General features: G+C 46.0%; 1 protein-coding gene across 1 annotated transcript in view; it reads right to left on the bottom strand.

The window, feature by feature from the left end:
• EHD4 (EH domain containing 4) overlaps positions 1 to 18498 on the bottom strand; it is a 78735-nt gene that overhangs the window by 29852 nt on the left and 30385 nt on the right. Inside the window, exon 3 of the mRNA XM_017531035.2 lies at positions 17941 to 18038. Within this exon, the coding sequence (XP_017386524.1) occupies positions 17941 to 18038 (98 nt within the window). The remainder of the gene's footprint in view (positions 1 to 17940; positions 18039 to 18498) is intronic.

Genomic DNA, 18498 nt, shown 5'->3' on the forward strand with positions numbered 1-18498 from the left:
AAAAAAAAAAAAAAAAAAAAAAAAGTACATTTTATGTCTTATACTTCAACAAAATTGACTTAAAAGGCAAAAGCAAATAGGAAGAAAAGAAAGAAAAAACCCAGGGCTGCTAAACTTGTTTAAAGATATACATCTCCACAAACTGCTGAATGGATGAGGAAGTTGAAATCTGTCCATCAAGGGGACTACATACCTAAGCTGGCTGTGTACAGAGGTGAATGTAGCTAAAGCAGGAGCCTGGAGCTTTAGTGGAAATCGGCTTTAGAACCACTTGAAGAGGCTAATCTGCATCCTGCTTTCTGGCCAAGGGAATGAGAGTCCCTCATGGTGACAGATCAGGAGTGAGAATGCTCTGAGTTTGTGAGAACTGGTTTCACTTAGGCACAATGCAACCAATCTGGACCTACGTGTGTTTGCACATAAGTGTGTTGTGTTGTGGGGCAGGACTCAACGTAATTGTAGAGCCGTCCCATGGTGCTTTAGTATATTTTTAACACCTATTCATGCACTTAATAGGAATTTCAATTCTTTAAGACCTTCCAGTGAAACTTGTATTAGTCTGGAACAAAAAAGAGATGTAATCAGTCCAGTTTAAAAATACAGTTTCTATCTTTGACAAAGAACCCAAAATCTACACAGCTTGGGGAACTATGAAAAAGAATTTGTCCTGAGGAAGATCCCAGCTTGGCATTCCTGGCTCTATGTTGTGGAAACAAAGGGAGGGGCAGGCAGGAAGGAGCCCCTTCTACCCAATCAAGGGCTTCCCGTCACAGCCCCGGGGGAAAACTGTGGTCCTCTATCCTGGCCAGAGAAAAGCCACTAGGAAATGGTACAAGGGGTTAGAACAGTTGCTCACTGGCTCAGGTAAATATAGTGCGGGGGTCCCTGAGGAGGCAAATTTGGCGATCTATTTTTAATAGAACAAGAGAAAAATAATGCTTACATTTATTTTCAGAGTCAAGTTTCTAATTATGAGTTTTAAACAAGATATGTGTCTATGGCCAGGCGTGGCAGTTCAGACCTGTAATCCCAGTACTTTGGGAGGCCAAGGCAAGAGGATCACTTGAGTCCAGGAGTTTGAGACCAGCCTGGGCGAGTGAGACCGTTTCTATATAAAAAAAGGATGTGTGTTAATGAAAGGATGCAAGGCAATGGAGGACAGGCAGAAATGCAGCCGGGCTACCCCTGCCGTGTCCTTCCTCCCACTCCTGGGGTGGGCAAGGCCCCCTTGCCTGTGGTGGTGATGGGACACTGCCTAAGACTCTGCTCAAACCTCTTGTCTTTCCAAGGCCCTGCCCTGCCCGCCCCGCCAGAGTTCACAGCTCCAGTTCCACGTGCACATTCCCATCCCTGGCCCCAGCACTTTCTGTGTGGCTCTGTCTGTGTAATCCCAGGCTCTCCTGGCTTCACGTTCCCCTCTGCATCCCTCCCACACCAGTGCAGGGAGCGTCCAGCATGAGGCAAACACCAAGAGTGCCTTCTTGTCCCCAGGCTCCATCCTCACCAATGCAGCCCTCTAACGATCCCCACCCCTTCTTAGATCTCAGACATAATCTCCAAAACTGTGAGTGCCCCTGGTTACTTCTAGAATCAATGTTTACAGAACAAATTCTCCATGACTAGCCTCTGTCTCGACTCAACCTTTGCTCATAGTCTCTTACTAAGCCCCACCCTGTCTGCTGTACAAACCACCCTGGGCTCTTAGCTGTTCCCCAGTAGCATAGTACTTCCCTGTCTCCTCGCCCTGCCGAGGTCAGGAGTTCAAGACCAGCCTCACCAACATGCTGGTGAAACCCCGTCTCTACAAAACAAAACAAAAAAAAACAACAAAAAAAAGAAAATGTGGTATACACAGCCTTAAAAAAGAATTTTTGCAATACGCAACAACATGGATGGCCTTTGAGGAAAAATATATGCTAAGTGAAATAAGCCCATCACAGAAGGACAATGATACATAATTCCACTTGTATAAGACATGTAGAATAGTCAAGCACACAAAATCAGAAAGGGGGACCGTGACTGCTAGAGGCTACGGGGAGAAGGAAATGGGGCGTTGCTAATCAGCCAGCATAAAATTTCAGTTAGGCAAGATGAAAAAGTTCTAGAGATCTACAGAATGCGGCCTATAGCCACAGTGTGCTCATAGTGAATACTTAAAAATGTGTAAAGAGGGTAGATTTCACAAGTGTTCTTATCATCAGAAAATAAAGTAAAATTGGTTTAATCAAGTGAATTCACTTGAACAAGAAATGAACTGATTTTTAGCAATTTGGCAGTTTTAGATGCTTAAACAGAGGTATGAGTTTTCAAACAGGGTTGTTATTCATGCGGGTAAGTGTAAATCATCCCAAAGTAAACATCGACTATCTGGGGTTGCTCAGGTTATTATAAATACACTTTCGAAAAGAGTCTCTTGCGTTAATAATAACAGCCACTTCAGGGCAGGGAGTCTCTGCATTGTTTCCAGGCTGAGTTGACTTTGCAACTAGAAAAGGCTGCTTCTGAAAATGTTGTTGTGGTTGACAGCAAAATGATAGCTATAGATCAATAACTGCAACAAATATTTACTTAGCTCTTACTACATTCCTGCACTGCCTGTGAGCTCCATATTAGTACAATCTCGTACTCCTTGCAACAATCTCATAAAGGAGGTATTTTTATTACCCCCAATTTTACAGGGGAGGAAAAAGACTCAGAGAGTTAAACAACTGACCCAAGGCACACAGCTGTTTCTCAGGGGAGTCTGGATTCAAACCAGGGACCGGATCCTAGAGCCTGGGCTTGTACCATATGTGCACCAGGATGGTAGAATCAGAGATGATTGACATTTTCTCCTTTTTGATTTGTGGTTTTCTAAGTGTTCTATAATGAATATTTATTATTTTTTATCAAGAAAACAAATATGCATATTGTAAAAATTATTGGCCCACTCGTATTATTGTTGAGGAGGTTGTTCTTTTTTGTCTACAATAGCACTTTTGGTGAAGATGTGGATTTCTAGCACTTTCTAGCCAGAGGCTATGCTGGGTGTGCTGAGCACTGCCCTGAGGGGGAAGCAGTATCTTGGCAACGACACCCCCACGGAAGAGGCGGCCCCCAATCAGTGGGAGCAATGGGAACTGCTGATGACAAAATAAGCCACAGAAGGAATGGGCCTGCTCCACCAGCCTTCTCTCCTCCCTGACCCCTTCTCCCCAGCTGACCAGGTGCAGGGCACTGGCAGGGAGCGGCTGATACCAAACTCTGTCTGAGACTGCCCACAGAGAATGCAGGTTCCCCAGCTCCTTTTGGAGAGGCTGGAAGTGAGTTCACCTCCAAGCTTTCAGTGGGTAATGGCCACCTCTTGGAGAATGTAAGTGGCCATGAGAAAACCACAGAGGTTATCTCCCTGTACCCGGCCTGTAGTAGGTGTGGCCACTGAACCTACCAAAATTTAACTAAAATCAAGACCCAGATGTGCCCAGGGAGGGCGTTGTGCTGTTTATCCACTCTCTGCTTTTCTCACGCCTTCTTCCTTTGGGATTTTGCCCAAGACTCTGTAAATTAATTTTTCTGTGCTTGTTTCTTCATAAAATGAACAAGCTAACCTCACACCCTGTCCCTCCTTCCTCTGGGGAATGCTGTGACAATAACAGACGGGTGAGTCACATGTCCCTGAAGGCTCCTCCAGGGCACCAGCAGGAGAGCCCCACGTCACAGGTTCATATCACGCCACAGACGTGGGGACTGAGGAAGGTTCCACGTCAGTGCTCAGTCCACTGAATGCTGCTGCTGCTGGGCACATGACCCAGGGAAAGGGGAAATTGGGTTTCATCTCACTTTCCATCTCAGAGTAAATATCAGATGAAGAACCAGGCCCATTTAAAGAAGCCTGACCCTTGGTAAAACACAGCAACATGGTATTATCTGTCATTTTAGGCTCTCTGCTGGAGAGGGAAGTTGGTAAAAAAAACTTAACCAAGAAAAACTGCAAGTCCTGGAGCCTGGCTTAATAATTTCATTCTGCTGGGCCTCAGTTTCTATACCTGTGAGTCAGGTGATCAATAAGGATTCTTTCTAGATCTTAAATTTTAGCTATTTAGGGTGGTTCCGAATAGTAAGCTGCTTTGAAATAAAAAATCAAATTCCGAGGAAAATCCATTCAGCTCAGCGTCTGTATAGCACAAACATTAACTAGTTACAGTGCCTGCCTAAGATGACCCTTCAGATGGCTACAGGAATACTGAATGACCAACTCTATATGACACAATTATCAAACAGTAAATTTCATTTTATTACATCCATGTGTTATAGCATCTGGGCCGATCTGAAGGTCCTTGAATGTTTCTATAGGTATAATTAGTTGTGATAAAGTTTAATTTACTTGTCATCCAATTCCAAACAACTCTATATTGAAAGAATCTATTCGAGGAAGGGTCGTGGAATGTGTGGCTTCCAAGGATACTTAAGAAGTCACCCAATCAGCCGGATGCAGTGGCTCACGCCTCTAATCCTAGTACTCTGGGAGGCTGAGGAGGGCAGATCATGAGGTCAGAAGTTCAAGACCAGCCTGGCCAACATGGTGAAACCCCATCTCTACTAAAAATACAAAAATTAGCTAGGCGTGATGGTGGGCATCTGTAATCCCAGCTACTTGGGAGGCTGAGGTGGGAGAATTGCTAGAACCCGGAAGGCGGAGGTTGCAGTGAGCTGAGATCACGCCACTGCACTCCGACCTGGGAGACAGGCCGAGACTCCCCTCTCAAAAAAAAAAAAAAGTCACCCAATCTAACCTTCTTATATTATTATATATTAGGATTAACAGATCCAGGAATCCCATGTCACGCACATGGAAATTGCCCATTCCTCATTTTCCAAGTGGGCTTTGTGTGTAAGTCAGGCAAGAAAGTCTCATACAATGTGTCTATAAATCAGATGGAGTCAGCTAGGGAAACATAATACTTGCACTGAATTTTCTTGAGGCAAAATGCCAACAGACTCCACCCAAATGTGATGAGGCCAAACATTTATAAACAAGGCTTTGACCTTGACAATGCATCTTGTCATTCTGTGGTTGAGAAGGGCAAAGACAATGTTTCTTCAGGTTACAATTTTCTAAAGAGAAATGTTCAATAAACCAAGGGGATGACAGCTGGGATCGACAAAGGGCTGGAAAGCAGCTTCAGGCCTGAAGACCCCGCCCCTCGCTCTGCCCTGTTCCTCTTTTCCAACATGTTGGCATTGCACAAATGTCTGCAAGCCTGTGGACAACAGCCAGCCCTGCAGACCAGCTCCAGCAATTAAGTTATCAGCTAACCAGCTCCTCAAGCCAAACTATTACTCAGAGACAGTCCTTTCTGGGTATACGTCACAGACGGAAAAAAAGACCCAGTCAGTGGGAACCATGAGAATCCACACGGGGCTCCTAATAAAAAAATGACTCACTTATTTTGCTAAAAGAAGTTCATGATGTTACTAACAGTTTTTCAAAAACAGTCAAATACCTCCAGAAAGTGAAATACTTTAAAAAGGTTTACATGAAAAAATGCTCAACCACACTAACCATGAGGAATGAAAATGAGAATTAGAATGAGACGGTGAGCATGTAAATGGGCGTGCCTTCCACAGTGGCATTTTGGCACCAGCTAACACAATAAAAAGACCACAGTTCTTTTTGATTCCAAAATTCCACTTCTAGGAATGTATCTTAGAGTTACATCTGCACGTTTTTTGGATTAGTCTCTATTTCATTTATTTTTTTACATTGATAAAAAAATTGTATATATTTATCATATCCAACATGTTGTTTTGAAATATGTATACATTGAAGGTGGGTGTAGTGGCTCATGCCTGCAATCCCAGCACTTTGGGAGGCTGAGGTAGGTGGATCACTTGAGCCTAGGAGTTTGAGATCAGCCTGGGCAACAAGGTGAAATTCCTTCTCTACAAAAAATACAAGACATTAGCTGAGCATGGTGGTGCGCACCTGTAGTCCCAGCTACTCAGGAGGCTGAGGTGGGAAGATCACTTGAGCCCAGGCGGTCAAGATTGCAGTGAGCTGTGATCGTGCCATTGCACTTCAGCCTGGGTGACAGAGCCTCGAGATCCTGTCTCAAAATAAAATAAAATAAAATAAAATAAAATAAAATAAAATATAAAACAAAGCGTTATTAAATTAAAAGAAAATAAAATATGTATTCATTGTGAAATGACTAAATTGAGCAAATTAACATATGCATTACTTCACACCCTTGTGGTAAGAACACTTAACATCTACTCAGCAATTTTTTTTTCTTTTTAAGCTCCTCCTTACTCAGCAATTTTCTTTTTTTTTTTAGAGACAGAGTCTTGCTCTGTCATCCAAGCTGGAGTGCAGTGGCGCAATCTCGGCTCACTGCCATCTCCGCCTCCTGGGTTCTAGCAATTCTCCTGCCTCAGCCTCTTGACTACCTGGGATTACAGGCACACGCCGCTACACTCGACTAATTTTTTGTATTTTAGTAGAGACAGGGTTTTGCCGTGTTGCCCAGGCTGGTCTAGAACTCCTGTGCTCATGCCATCCACCCGCTTCAGCCTCCAAAGTGCTAGGATTACACGCATGGGCCACCACGCCTGGCGGCAATTTTCAAGATACACTTGCCATTATTGTGCCAACTGTATACATCTGCACCATACATGCTAAACTGTCTATATCCACTGCGGCACTGTTTGTAACAGCAAAAGATTAGAAACAGCCTGAATGTCAACTACTGAAACGACACCACCTATTAACTCTGGTCCATATGATGGACTGCAGGAGGCAGCTCCAAAGTACAGACAGGGACAAGCTCCAAGATTTACTACAGGTGAGAAAATCATACCACAGGGCAGTGGAGCGAATCCTCCCAGGGCGCCACGTGAGTGGCTGGGTGAGCTGGGAGGAGCCCCAGACACGGCAGACAGGGCCTGCTCTGGGAGAGGAACTGGGGAAGATGGGTGGGACAGACGTTCTTCAGGGTCTTTTTGTGACCTTTTGTCCCAAGCACATACACACCTACACACCGCAGGGTACTTCAGAAAGGCCAAACGCTGGATAAATGGTCTGATTTGTGTTTTGCGTCTTGATTTGGATTCCAACTGGAGGTGATTTTGAGAAAGAGACTAAGATTACAGGCGAATGGAAGTTTCTTGGGGAAACTGCATCAGGGCACAACACACCAATCCTCCTGTGAGGAAGATCCCTAGATTTGAGAAAGAGGATTATGGCAAAAGAATTAGAGGAGTGACAAAAACTGAGCCCCTCAGTCACAAAACACCTCTCCGCGGTCATTCTCATCAGCAGGGTTCCCAGCTCCACCCTTTGCCCGCGCTCTCATGGCTTTCCACAGCTCTACAGTCAGGTCCAAATATTTCACGTGCTCTCACTGCACTTGCTGTTGGTCTCTGGAAGAGCAAGGCCCTTGCCTGAGTCCCAGACTTGGCCATCATCTGCCCTCCCAGGGGAAATGCCAAGCGCTTGGCCAAGCAGGCCCTCCGTGCTGGGTCAGTCTATTCTGGGACCACCCCAGTTCCATGGTATGAGTCATGACCGCCCCCATCACCAGATAGTAATGATGATCCACCTTAAATGGTTTACACACGTTATCGCGCTTCAGCTTCAAAACAACCCTGGGAGGGAAAATGCCCTCACTGTATAAAAGTGGGAAGAGGCTCACGCTGGGATTCGAGGTCTGGTCAGCCTCCTCCAGAGCCCACAGGAGTGTGCCTGCATCTCCCCACCTCCCTCTCTCTTTCCAAGGAAAACACAGACACTCCCGAAAGCCTTATTATCAGTGTTTCCACATCCACCAGCTTGTGTGGACGGTCGAGATGCCTGCCTGCCGAGCACAGGTACATGAAACCTGAATTCAAGCCATGCATGCACCTGGGGAGGGCCTTTTGCAGTTTCCCTTTCACTCTGTGCTTCATAGCAAATGGGAACGGCTGATACCTATGGAGTGCTTAGGTATTAACAGAGGTCATTCAGATTCTGGTAAGATCCCGGTGTACGAAAGTACTTTCTCCTGTTTTAGAGCAGGGGAAAACGAAGCTCACGCAGCTCAAATAGGTGAAGTTACTCGCCCCGCTGGTAAGAAGAACGGGGAACAGGGAGAAACGAGCCCAGCCAGTTTCTCAGCATGGATTGCACCCTGCATCTCTTCCACCTAGAATCCTGCATTTATCATCTTTTCCTCCCACCTTCTAGTCTCGGGGTTCTCACTGGCACACACTGATGAGGAGGGAGAGGGGCTTTACCACCTCGAGCCACAGGGATTGAGGCTGCATAACAGGAAGTCCCCACAATACCAGGGAAGGTTATTAAACATTTCAAAATGGACCCGAACACTTAAAAAGTCCTTCTTTATTTTCATTAGGGGTTCCTATAAATCCTAGCTTCCGAAGAGGGCTAGGTGGGGGTGCTGTTGTAAGGAGTGAGGCACAGGCAGGCACCCAGCACCAGGCCTCACGACCTCCCCGTCAGACACCCACCAGGCCGCGCAATAGTGGGTCACCTGGTGACTCCTGCGCGGCTGTCACCTCTGCTTCCTTTTGAAGCCCTGCCCTGGGAGGAGGCTGGTTAGTCACAGAGCCTGCCCACCCCATTGTCTCTCTCACTCAAGTTCTCGCCATCGCTCTTTGAGAGGGCAACCTTCACACTGGGGCACACGGAGATGCAGGACAAAGGCTAGGTCGGTTTCTTTCGGTTCGTTCTCCAAGGTTGCCAGCCCCTTCTTTCACTTGCTTTGGGGATGGCAGGGTGTGCAGGAGAGACAGACTCAGGAGCGGTGGCTCAGCCCTACCCCAGATTCCTCAGGCTGGGGCCTTTCTGTATATCAACCCTATGGACCCTGCCCAGATGACCCTGAACTGTGTGCCAGGAACTTTTTTTTTTTTTTTTTTTTTTAAATAAATGGGGTCTCAGTATTACCCAGGCTGGAGTACAGTGGCACAATTATAGCCCACTGAAACCTCAGACTACTGGGCTCAAGGAATCCTCTTGCCTCAGCCTCCCAAAAAGATAGGACTACAACAAGAACACACCACCACACCCAACTAATTTATTTTATTTTTTGTAGAGACCAGGTCTGTGTTGCCCAGGCTGGTCTGCAACTCATGCTCTCGAGTGATCCTCTCACCTCGGCCTCAAGTTCTGGAATCCCAGCTCCCCTGGTGATAACTGTGTGTAGACCCTGGGGCTCACTGCGCTAGTTTTCCCAGCGTCATCTGCAGCCGTGTGGACTCCAGAACAGGAGGGAGCAGCAAGGAGAGGCTGGCCTAGGACACGTATGCAACATGTACAACAAGGAGGAAATGACCGCGATAGCATGGTCCAAGGGATGAGAAAACCACCAAGGCTGTGCCTGCCACCCAGACATTCCTAATAATTCTAGGTAATCAAGAGAAGGTTGCAAACGACAATCCTTTAATGGCTTCCTGTTACTCTCAGAGAAAAATCGATGTGCTTCCCCAGGCCTACAGCTCATAGCAGGTGGCAGGGGCGGCCCTCCTGACCTCATCACCCCACCACTTCCTGGCCACTCCCTAGCCTCCACCTTCCTGGAAACTGCCAGGTCTCACCTACCCTCTGCCTTTGCCAATGCAGCTCCTCCCCCTGCAGAGCTCTTCCTCCAAATCTCTGCCAGGCAAATCCTCCACTTTATGTCCAGCCTCAGTGCCACCTCCTCAGAGAGCCCTCCCTGACTGCCCACCCCTTGCTGTGGGACACGTCTTTGTTTCAATTGCATTTGTTTTGTATTGTGGCTCCTCCACCTCCCCCAGTGTATGCTTCGTGAATGCAGCCACAAGGTCTCACTGTTGCTGTGAAACCTAAGGCACCTGAGACCTGACACAGAGCAGGTGCTTAAGAAATTGACCAGGGGGCACCTAGCAGAGTGGGGAACACAGCAGACACTCAACATAAGAAAACCTCTTTCCCCTTTCCACTGTCCTATGGTGAGAATGCAAGGTAGTGTGTACTGTTTTCCAAGTGAAGATTATCCTCAAAAATGGCTAAACAAAAACCAAAAAACAACAACAACAAAAAATAGGAGATTTGGTGGTGTTGGGGGAAAGCATCAATTACGCTTTCTCATATAGTCTGCTGCCTTCTCCTTGTGTGTGACTGGCAGCTGTATTTTGCCCTGGTTTGTGTCCACATCTCTTGTGGTTAACAGCATGCACTCTGGAACCAGACTATCTGGTTAGAATCCCACTCAGCCACTTACTGGCTGTTTTGGTCATCAGCCACCTTAAAATGTAGTGGCTTAAACAATAACTTCTATTTTCTCTGGTGGTTCTGTGGGTTGACTGGACTCAGCTGGGTTCTCATTTGGGGTCTGTCATAGGTGACAGTCAGATGGCAGTTGGGGCTGGAGTCACCTGACAGCTCAAATGAGCTGGTTCTGTGATGCCACTCACATCTCAGCTGGACCAGCCTAGGAGGCCACCTGGGCCTCTTGACATCTCCCTGTTACTAGCTTGGGCTTCCTTCACAGTATGGCAGTCTCAGTCACAGTATAACTACTAACAGTAGTTGGACTTTTAGATGGCAGTTGGCTTCCCACAGAATGAACATTTGAAGAGATTCAGGTGGAACCTGCAGGGCTTCTTATGATCTAGATTTAGGAAATCAGGAAGTATCAATTCCACAGAATTCTACTGATTAAAAGTGAGTTAGAGGGTGAATCTAGATTCATGGAGAGACTGCCCAAGCGCACGAATGCTGGGAAACACAGGTCATGGCGTGGTGGTGGGAGGAGGCAGCATCTTTTAAGATGAGCTACTGTACGTGCTCCATGATTGTAGGAAGTACTTAAGCTCTCTGTGCCTCAGACTTCTCTTCTATAAAATGGGATAATTGCTCCTATCTCACAGAGCTTTTGTGAGAGGCAAATGAATTAATAATATACAGAAAGCACTTAACAATGCACTATGAGAGTATTAGTTATTCTTATTATTACTCAAAAGAGTAAGGAGCAAATGTTTTTCTCTGATTAATTTCTGTATCCCAATGTCTGAGATATCCCGTGAAATGTTTTCTATCATAAACATAAACATGAAATGCTCTATATGCAAAGTAAGTAAAGTGTCCTTCTCCCTATCAAATAAGATTTTTTGTTTTTCATGTAAAAGTCTAGGCTTCAAGTTTAGATAAAAGCAGTCATTTCTCACAATCAATAATGCATTTGATATATTAACAAAAACTCAAAATAGCTGCCAGGGCTGGCAAATGCTGTTGTGAGTCACGGTGGTGATATGCTCACATCAGAGCCAGAAGCGGCAACACTTGTGGTGTGGAATTTCCCGTGGCACCAGCGGAAAAGGAGTCATGGATGCATTTGTCAAAACTTCCCTGAAACAAAAAGAAATCAGGATTTCCTGCGAGAGGCCCAAGTAGCTGGTGAGGTCCAGGACCTCACAACCCAACCTCAGACTGGCCTTAGCACTGGCTGGAAAACAGGATCTGCCAACAAATCATCAGGGCTGGGCCCTAGCCTCCAGGGATGGACACTTTTCTGTCTGCCAAATCCAGACAAAGCTCACAGTCAGGTCACTGAACACAAACTCTAAATACAAAAATGGTTTCATGATCTGCACACATGTACAGAATTCTCTACCATGTCCTCCCATACCGCCTACCCCTCAGTATTCCATGTGGCCTTCAGGACAAATTCGAGTCTACTGCCACATGCGCCCACCTGTCATGGCCCCACGTTCCAGCCACACGCACAGCTCCCGCTCCTCCAAGGGCCCTGAGCCCACATGTCTCTCTGTTCTTTCACACACTCTTCCGTCTAGAAGAGATAGTAAGGGCAGCCACAGTTATCTCTCCTTCGACTCTGAGCCAGGCAGATGCTGTGGTAAGAGTGTCATGTCCTTGGCTGGCTTTGTCTGCACGCCGGCCCACAGCGCCTTGCCTTGGCTGGCCAGTGAGCCCGCCCATCTCCCCAGCAGGCTCTGATCAACAACAGCCCTTCAGAAGGTTAGGCACATAGATCAATGGAAGGGAATTGAGGGTTCTTGGTCTTTTAGGAAAAAAGGCTCATTCCTTTTTTGCATATGTGTGTGTTTTCCTCTCAAATCCTTCTTGTTACCAAAGTCTAAGAGGGGAAGTCATTCTTATCTGGACATCTCTAACTGTTCTCTCTCCTTTCCTGGGCAAGCTTCAAAATCCGGTCTTTTGTCTCCAAAGTTCAAAAGTGGATGCATTTGTATTTCCCTGATTGTGGTCTGTTGGTGCCTTTTTCATTGTTTTTTTATACCCCTATTAGTCACAGCTTAGATTTCCAGGTCCAATTTCCTAGCTCTGTAAATTTTTTTTTTTTTTTTTTGGACCGAGTCTCTCTCTGTCACCCAGGCTGGAGTGCAGTGGCGCGATTTCGGCTCACTGCAACCTCCGCCTCCCGGGTTCAAGTAATTCTCCTGCCTCAGACCCCCGAGTAGCTGGGGTTACAGGTGCCCACAACCATATCTGGTTAATTTTTGTATTTTTAGTAGAGACAGGGTTTCACCATGTTAGTCAGACTGGTCTCAAACTCCTGACCTCAAGATCCCCACTGCGTCGGTCTTCCACAGTCCTGGGATTACAGGTGTGAACCATTGTGCCCGGCCTGCTTTGTCAATTCTTTTAAGATACAAGTTGAGTAAACCTTATCCAAAAAGGTTGGGACCTGAAGTGTTTCTGATTTCAGATTTTCTGATTTGGGAATGTCTGCATATATATGAGAGATCTTGGGAATGGAACCCAAGCCTAAACACAAAATTCATTTATGTTTCATGGACACCATATACAAACGGAACATTTAAAATAATTTTGTGCATGAAACAGAGTTTGGATTGTGCCCCATCACATAAGGTCAGATGTAGAATTTTCCACTTGTGGCATCGTGTCAAAAAGTTTTGGGTTTTGAATTTTCAGTTTAAAGATATTCAACCTGTATTGCATTGAGCACCTGAGCTGTGCTGGCAGACCCTGAAACAGCCTGCTCCTGTTTACCTCACTATGCAGGCACCTTGTTGATTCTTGAGGGCTTTCCTTAACATTCCCTTAGCACTGCCTAACAGAACTTAAAGATGTTTATATATAAATGTCAAAATGGTAATCAGTGATTCTGAAGCTTCTGTTACTGCCTGTCCTGTTACTGGAAGTGCAATTAAACCCTCCTGGTTTCATGTACTGTTATTATCTATTGCTTTTACTAGCAGGGCATTTTCTATCCCTTTATTTTTCATTGTCTTCTCAGTTCTATTCACTGGTTTATAATGGATAGGCTGGGATTTAGAGGCAAGGGCTTAAACATCAGGAAAAGACACTCTCGAATTTTCATTTGACAGCAGTTGTTCCTGAGAGAATAAGTTGATCTGTTAGAAAATTTAGATAGAGTGTTTTCCTTCTATAATTATTTACATTTTTAAAAGGGAAAAGCTGTACTATGCTTATTACCAAAATCAAGTCTGTTGGCCGCTAGGTAAAACCTCATATTCTCAAGAAACCACAGGAATAATCCGTGGCCAAAACAGCACCTTGAAAATGCCATTGGGCTAAACAGATAGACAAGCATAACAGATGCTACATTATAATTTTTCAAAGGATGTTATGATCGGAGCCAGAATCCGGAGATTTATACTAAGTAGCTAGGAACACAATTGTGTTCAAATAAATCCTAGATGTTGTTTATGTTCAGCATGGAATCCGCAGTATTCTAGGAAACAGTATTTCAGGGGGCAGAATAGTAAAAGGTCGAGTGGGAAAGAAAAGGCTGTGCATGTGGATAAAGGTTTCTTCTCATACAGTCAAATGCTTGGCTGCTGTCTTCAGGGGCAAAGGATGTTCTGAAGAGTGAATCAACTCGGATTTTCCTACACACTTCAAGAAAGTAATTTAGAAAACCGCAGAAATCCAAACATTCTTTCATTGGCTACTAAAATACCAAAAAAGAAATCAAGAGAAGTTTGTAGGACTTTTAGGAAGCTATTACTTGATCAGAATATTATTACAAATATATCAGAATATTTTTATCCTTGCTTAATGGGAATTCAACCCTTCATGCCATCCAGGAAAGCTACAGGTTAGTAACTAAACTAACCTAGTCTGTTGTCCCTAACGATTTTCTGCTGACAGCCAGCCATGGTGGCTCACGTCTGTAATCCCAGCACTTTGGGAGGCCGAGGCAGACAGAAAACCTGAGGTCAGGAGTTTGAGACCACTCTGGTCAATATGGTGAAACCCCATCACTACTAAAAATACAAAAATTAGCCAGGTGTGGTGGCAAGCACCTGTAATCCCAGCTACTCGGGAGGTTGAGGCAGGAGAATCACTTGAACCTGAGAGGCAGAGGTTGCAATGAGCTGAGATTGTGCCATTGCACTCCAGTATGGGTGACAGAATGAGACTCCATCTCAAAAAAAAAGAAGATTTTCTGCTAACCATAATTGAACTAAGGAACATTTGAGGGGTAACGAGTTTCCATATGGAATATACTAAAATTTGCTCCAATATCAGTTGCCCTCATGGGTTTCATTTACACAGCTCCTAAACAGGAGATTTAGATGACGTTTACTCCCCTGGAATGCTATGTATTCTTTTTTATTTTATTTTTTTAAAATAAATAGAGATGAGGTCTTACTATATTGGCCAAGCTTGTCTTGAACTCCTGAGCTCACGTGACCCTCCTGCCTTGGCCTCTCAAAGTGCTGGGATTGTAGGTGTGAGCCACTGCACTCAGCCAGTCACTCAGCTTTTGAGGGTTCATCATCAACTACACAAAGGGGAAAGGAGGAGCAGTGGAGGGTGGCACACCAGCGGCCACCTTTCCTCCTTCCCAGGCACGATACCTGTACAGGACGCAAAGACCCGTCAATAAAGTCAATGGGGATGCTTCAAACATCTTGCGGGGGTCACAAAAATTTTACCCAGTTTATTATCCCATGTTGACGTTAATTCCTGGCAAAGGGGTGGGGGGCTGTGGTTTTATGAAGCTGGTCTTGTGAAGCTGGGTGTAGGTGTGAGCATATGTGAGAACACAGCACTGTTTGCCATCATTTGAGCTGAAGCTGCTTTACAACACCACGCATTCTTTGGGGTTAAGGTGTTGAAAATGTCAGCTGAGTGACTTTCACCATCAGCTGCGCCCCTAACACTGTGTTGCACCCAGGCTTGGGAAGTATGCCTGCGGCCTGTTGTGCTGTCATCGCTTGTGGCTCTGAGTCCTTCCCACCTGTTGCTGTGTCCGTCAGTGTGGCAGAGACCGCCGACTGGCTGGAACATATGTGCTATTTCTGTGCATAGGATGTGGGTGAGTATATGCCACAGTTAGTCAGATCAGGATATGAGTCAGATCATATTATAAAGTGACACAAAGAACTGATCTTTAAAGCATTCTGGAAGCATTAATCCATGTGTCAACACTACTGTAAGGGAGCTACAGTTTCAAAGACACTTACGGTTACTAAGCAAAGGAGAGATGCTGCAAGACATGCGTGAACAGAGTTGGCTAAAGACCTATGAAGACAAATGCATATGGTGGAAGCCAACATTTAGAGGCAAAAAGAAAGATTTACCAGGACCACATATTTCTCCGGCATATTCAGTCAGAAATGGAGAAGTAGTGAAACATGGGCAGCTCAGAGGAGCTGTGGAACAGGGGCCTGCTTTATTTTCCTATTAAAACAAAACATACGATCCACAGAGCCGCCTTTCTGGGGTTAAATTAATGGTCCTAAACTGACTCTTTAAAAAATTTTGATTGGCACTGAGGCATAAAGATAAACATAAAAAGATGACTATATACAGTACTATTCGCAAGCATAAAAAACTATTAACGGTCATGATGTCCACAAATCAGCAAAATGAACTTTATTATGTCCCTCTACCGGAACCCAAGCAGCTATTAAAGGGAATGAAATAATCTGAATATACTGGCATGGAATGATATCGAAGATAGACTGTTATGAGGAAAAATCAAGTTGCAGAAAATGCGCATGGTAATCCCATTGCTGTTAGAAATGTGTTTGCATGTGCGCAAGAAAAAGTCTCTAAGAAGCAAGAGAAAACCATTAGTAACTTATCTGTCACGGTGAGTTTTTTTACATTTTTATTCATTGAATCCTTTGCAACAAATATCTATACTTTTATAATAGAAAATAAAGCCAACAAGATACTCATGAGAATAGCACTAACCTGTTTTGTCCTATAATTGCAAGGTTCTTGGAGGCCCAAGAAGGGTGGCCTTGATGGCGCTTGCTTAGCTGGGAAGTCCCTGACTGAAGCCGTGGAGGCACAGCAGGTGAGCCCTGGAGGCTCTCTGCGGGGGCCACGGAGAAGCAGAGGTACATTCCCAAAATGCCATGAGAAAGGGGGGCTTATTGGCCTTAGAATCCCTTTCTTTACCCTTTCTTTCCCTGTCACGGGGCCCTCGCTGGCCTGTACAACCTCACTTCTGCTTTGTGAGCTGTGGGGTGTTCACTGCCTGGTCGTGACCTGTGGCCATGACCCCACACAGGCTGCTGTTCAACCTTGGCATGCCCTGACTTCTCAACACAGTGCTACAAACTTGTTGTTCAAGGGGTTGTGAAGAGTTCTCAGCCAGAAGTGACAGCAGCAATGCATCTGCTCCAACTCCTCCCTCCCAGCAATCCGCCTTTGTTTCAAGGGCCTGGGAGAGGGAATTTCTTGACCTGTCTCTGGAACTGTGATGGCAGGAATCCCATCCTGACCCTCCCGGTCATGCATTTCCTCTCCATAAGTCAACTCTGTCCTCTGGTCTGCCCTGATGTCCCCTTCGTCCAGGCCCATCTGTTTTTTTTTTTTTTTTTTTTTGAGATGGAGTTTCACTCTTGTTGCCCAGACTGGAGTGCAGTGGTACAATCTTGGCTCACTGCAACCTCCGCCTCCCAGGTTCAAGTGATTATACTGCCTCAGCCTCACGAGTAGCTAGGATTACAGGTGCCCGCCACCACGCCCAGCTAATTTTTTGCACTTTTAGTAGAGACGGGGTTTCACTGTGTTGGCCAGGCTGGTCTGGAACTCCTGATGTCAGGTGATCTGCCCGCCTCGGCCTCCCAAAGCGTTGGGATTACAGGTGTGAGCCACTGTGCCCGGTCCTTTTTTTCTTTTTCCTTGAGATGGAGTCTTGTTCTGTCACCCAGGCTGGAGTGCAGTGGTGTGATCTCAGCTCACCACAGCCTCCACCTCCCAGGTTCAAGTGATTCGCGCGCCTCAGCCTCCCAAGTAGCTAGGACTATAGTTAGGACTACAGGTGTGTACCACCATGCCCGATTAATTTTTGTATTTTTAGTAGAGACGGGGTTTCACCTTGTTGGCCAGGCTGGTCTCGAACTCCTGACCTCAGCTGATCTACCTGCCTCGGCCTCCCAAAGTGCTGGGATTACAGGCATGAGTCACCACACCCAGCGGGCCCATCTGTTTTGACTACAAAGCACAGGCTTAGAAGCAGCTGTTGCCTCGGCCTTGCCTCATGGAAGCTGGAGAAACCCCATGTCCTCTTCTGCATAAGCAATTTCTATTCTTCACAGATCCCCTCCAAAGGCATCACAGTCTCTCTCCTCATCCCCAAGCTTCCCTTAGGTAATTCCTACTCCTTCAGATCACAGTTCCAATGCTGCTTCCTCTGGGAGCCTCTCTCAACGCCCCAAGGCCAAGTGAGGTCCCCTGACATCCCAATATCTCCCAGTGTTTATTCCAGTCCTCATCTACCGTTTACTCATGTGTAGCTTGACAAATGTCTTTCTCACAGAATATAAGCCCCTGGAGGGGCAGAATCTTTGATGCTATGACCTCCTGGTTGACTCTTGTGGCCCCTTCAGCTGCCCAACGGCTTTCCTGGAGGACAGACAGAATAAGGTGGGAACAGAAATCCTCTGCTCACAGCAGAAAGGGCCTCAGCCAGCACTTGGTGGGGAGGGGTGGGGACAGGCACTGACCTCGGCTGATGCGCTGCTTTTCCCCAGAAAGGATGCCGGGGCTGTCGATGATGCTGATGCTCTTCAGGACCTGATTTGGCAGCTGGGAGCACATGAATCTGGAAGAGACGGATCAAAGGAGGGGTCAGACACTGGGCATCACAGAGTGCTACCATGGGGGTCCTTGGCCTCCTTGGGCTTACTGACCTCTGTAAAGGAGGGCCCTGAAGGAGACTGACAGAAACTGAAGATGCCTAATAAAGCCATCTGTGAAGCAGGAGCTTGGAGGAGATTGACAGGGTCCACCCATGCCACAGAGAACAGATGCTGGTCCATGGGACAGGTATGGGAGGTGCACTGGCACCTGCTGCCACCTACCACCTGATGCCTTTCTGTTCATTTTGATTTTAGCCAACAGTTATTGAACACGTAGGTATCTGACAAATATCCTCTCATTTGATCCTTATATTGACTCCATGAGGTGAAGGAATTATCCTTAACCTAAGAGAGGTTAAATAATGCTTAGGGTCACTCAGAGTAGGGCCTTAAACCCAGGTCAGCCTGGCTCTAAAGCCATGA

Source organism: Cebus imitator, unplaced genomic scaffold, assembly GCF_001604975.1.
Source record: "Cebus imitator isolate Cc_AM_T3 unplaced genomic scaffold, Cebus_imitator-1.0 Scaffold70, whole genome shotgun sequence".
NCBI classification, from domain to species: Eukaryota; Metazoa; Chordata; class Mammalia; order Primates; family Cebidae; genus Cebus; species Cebus imitator.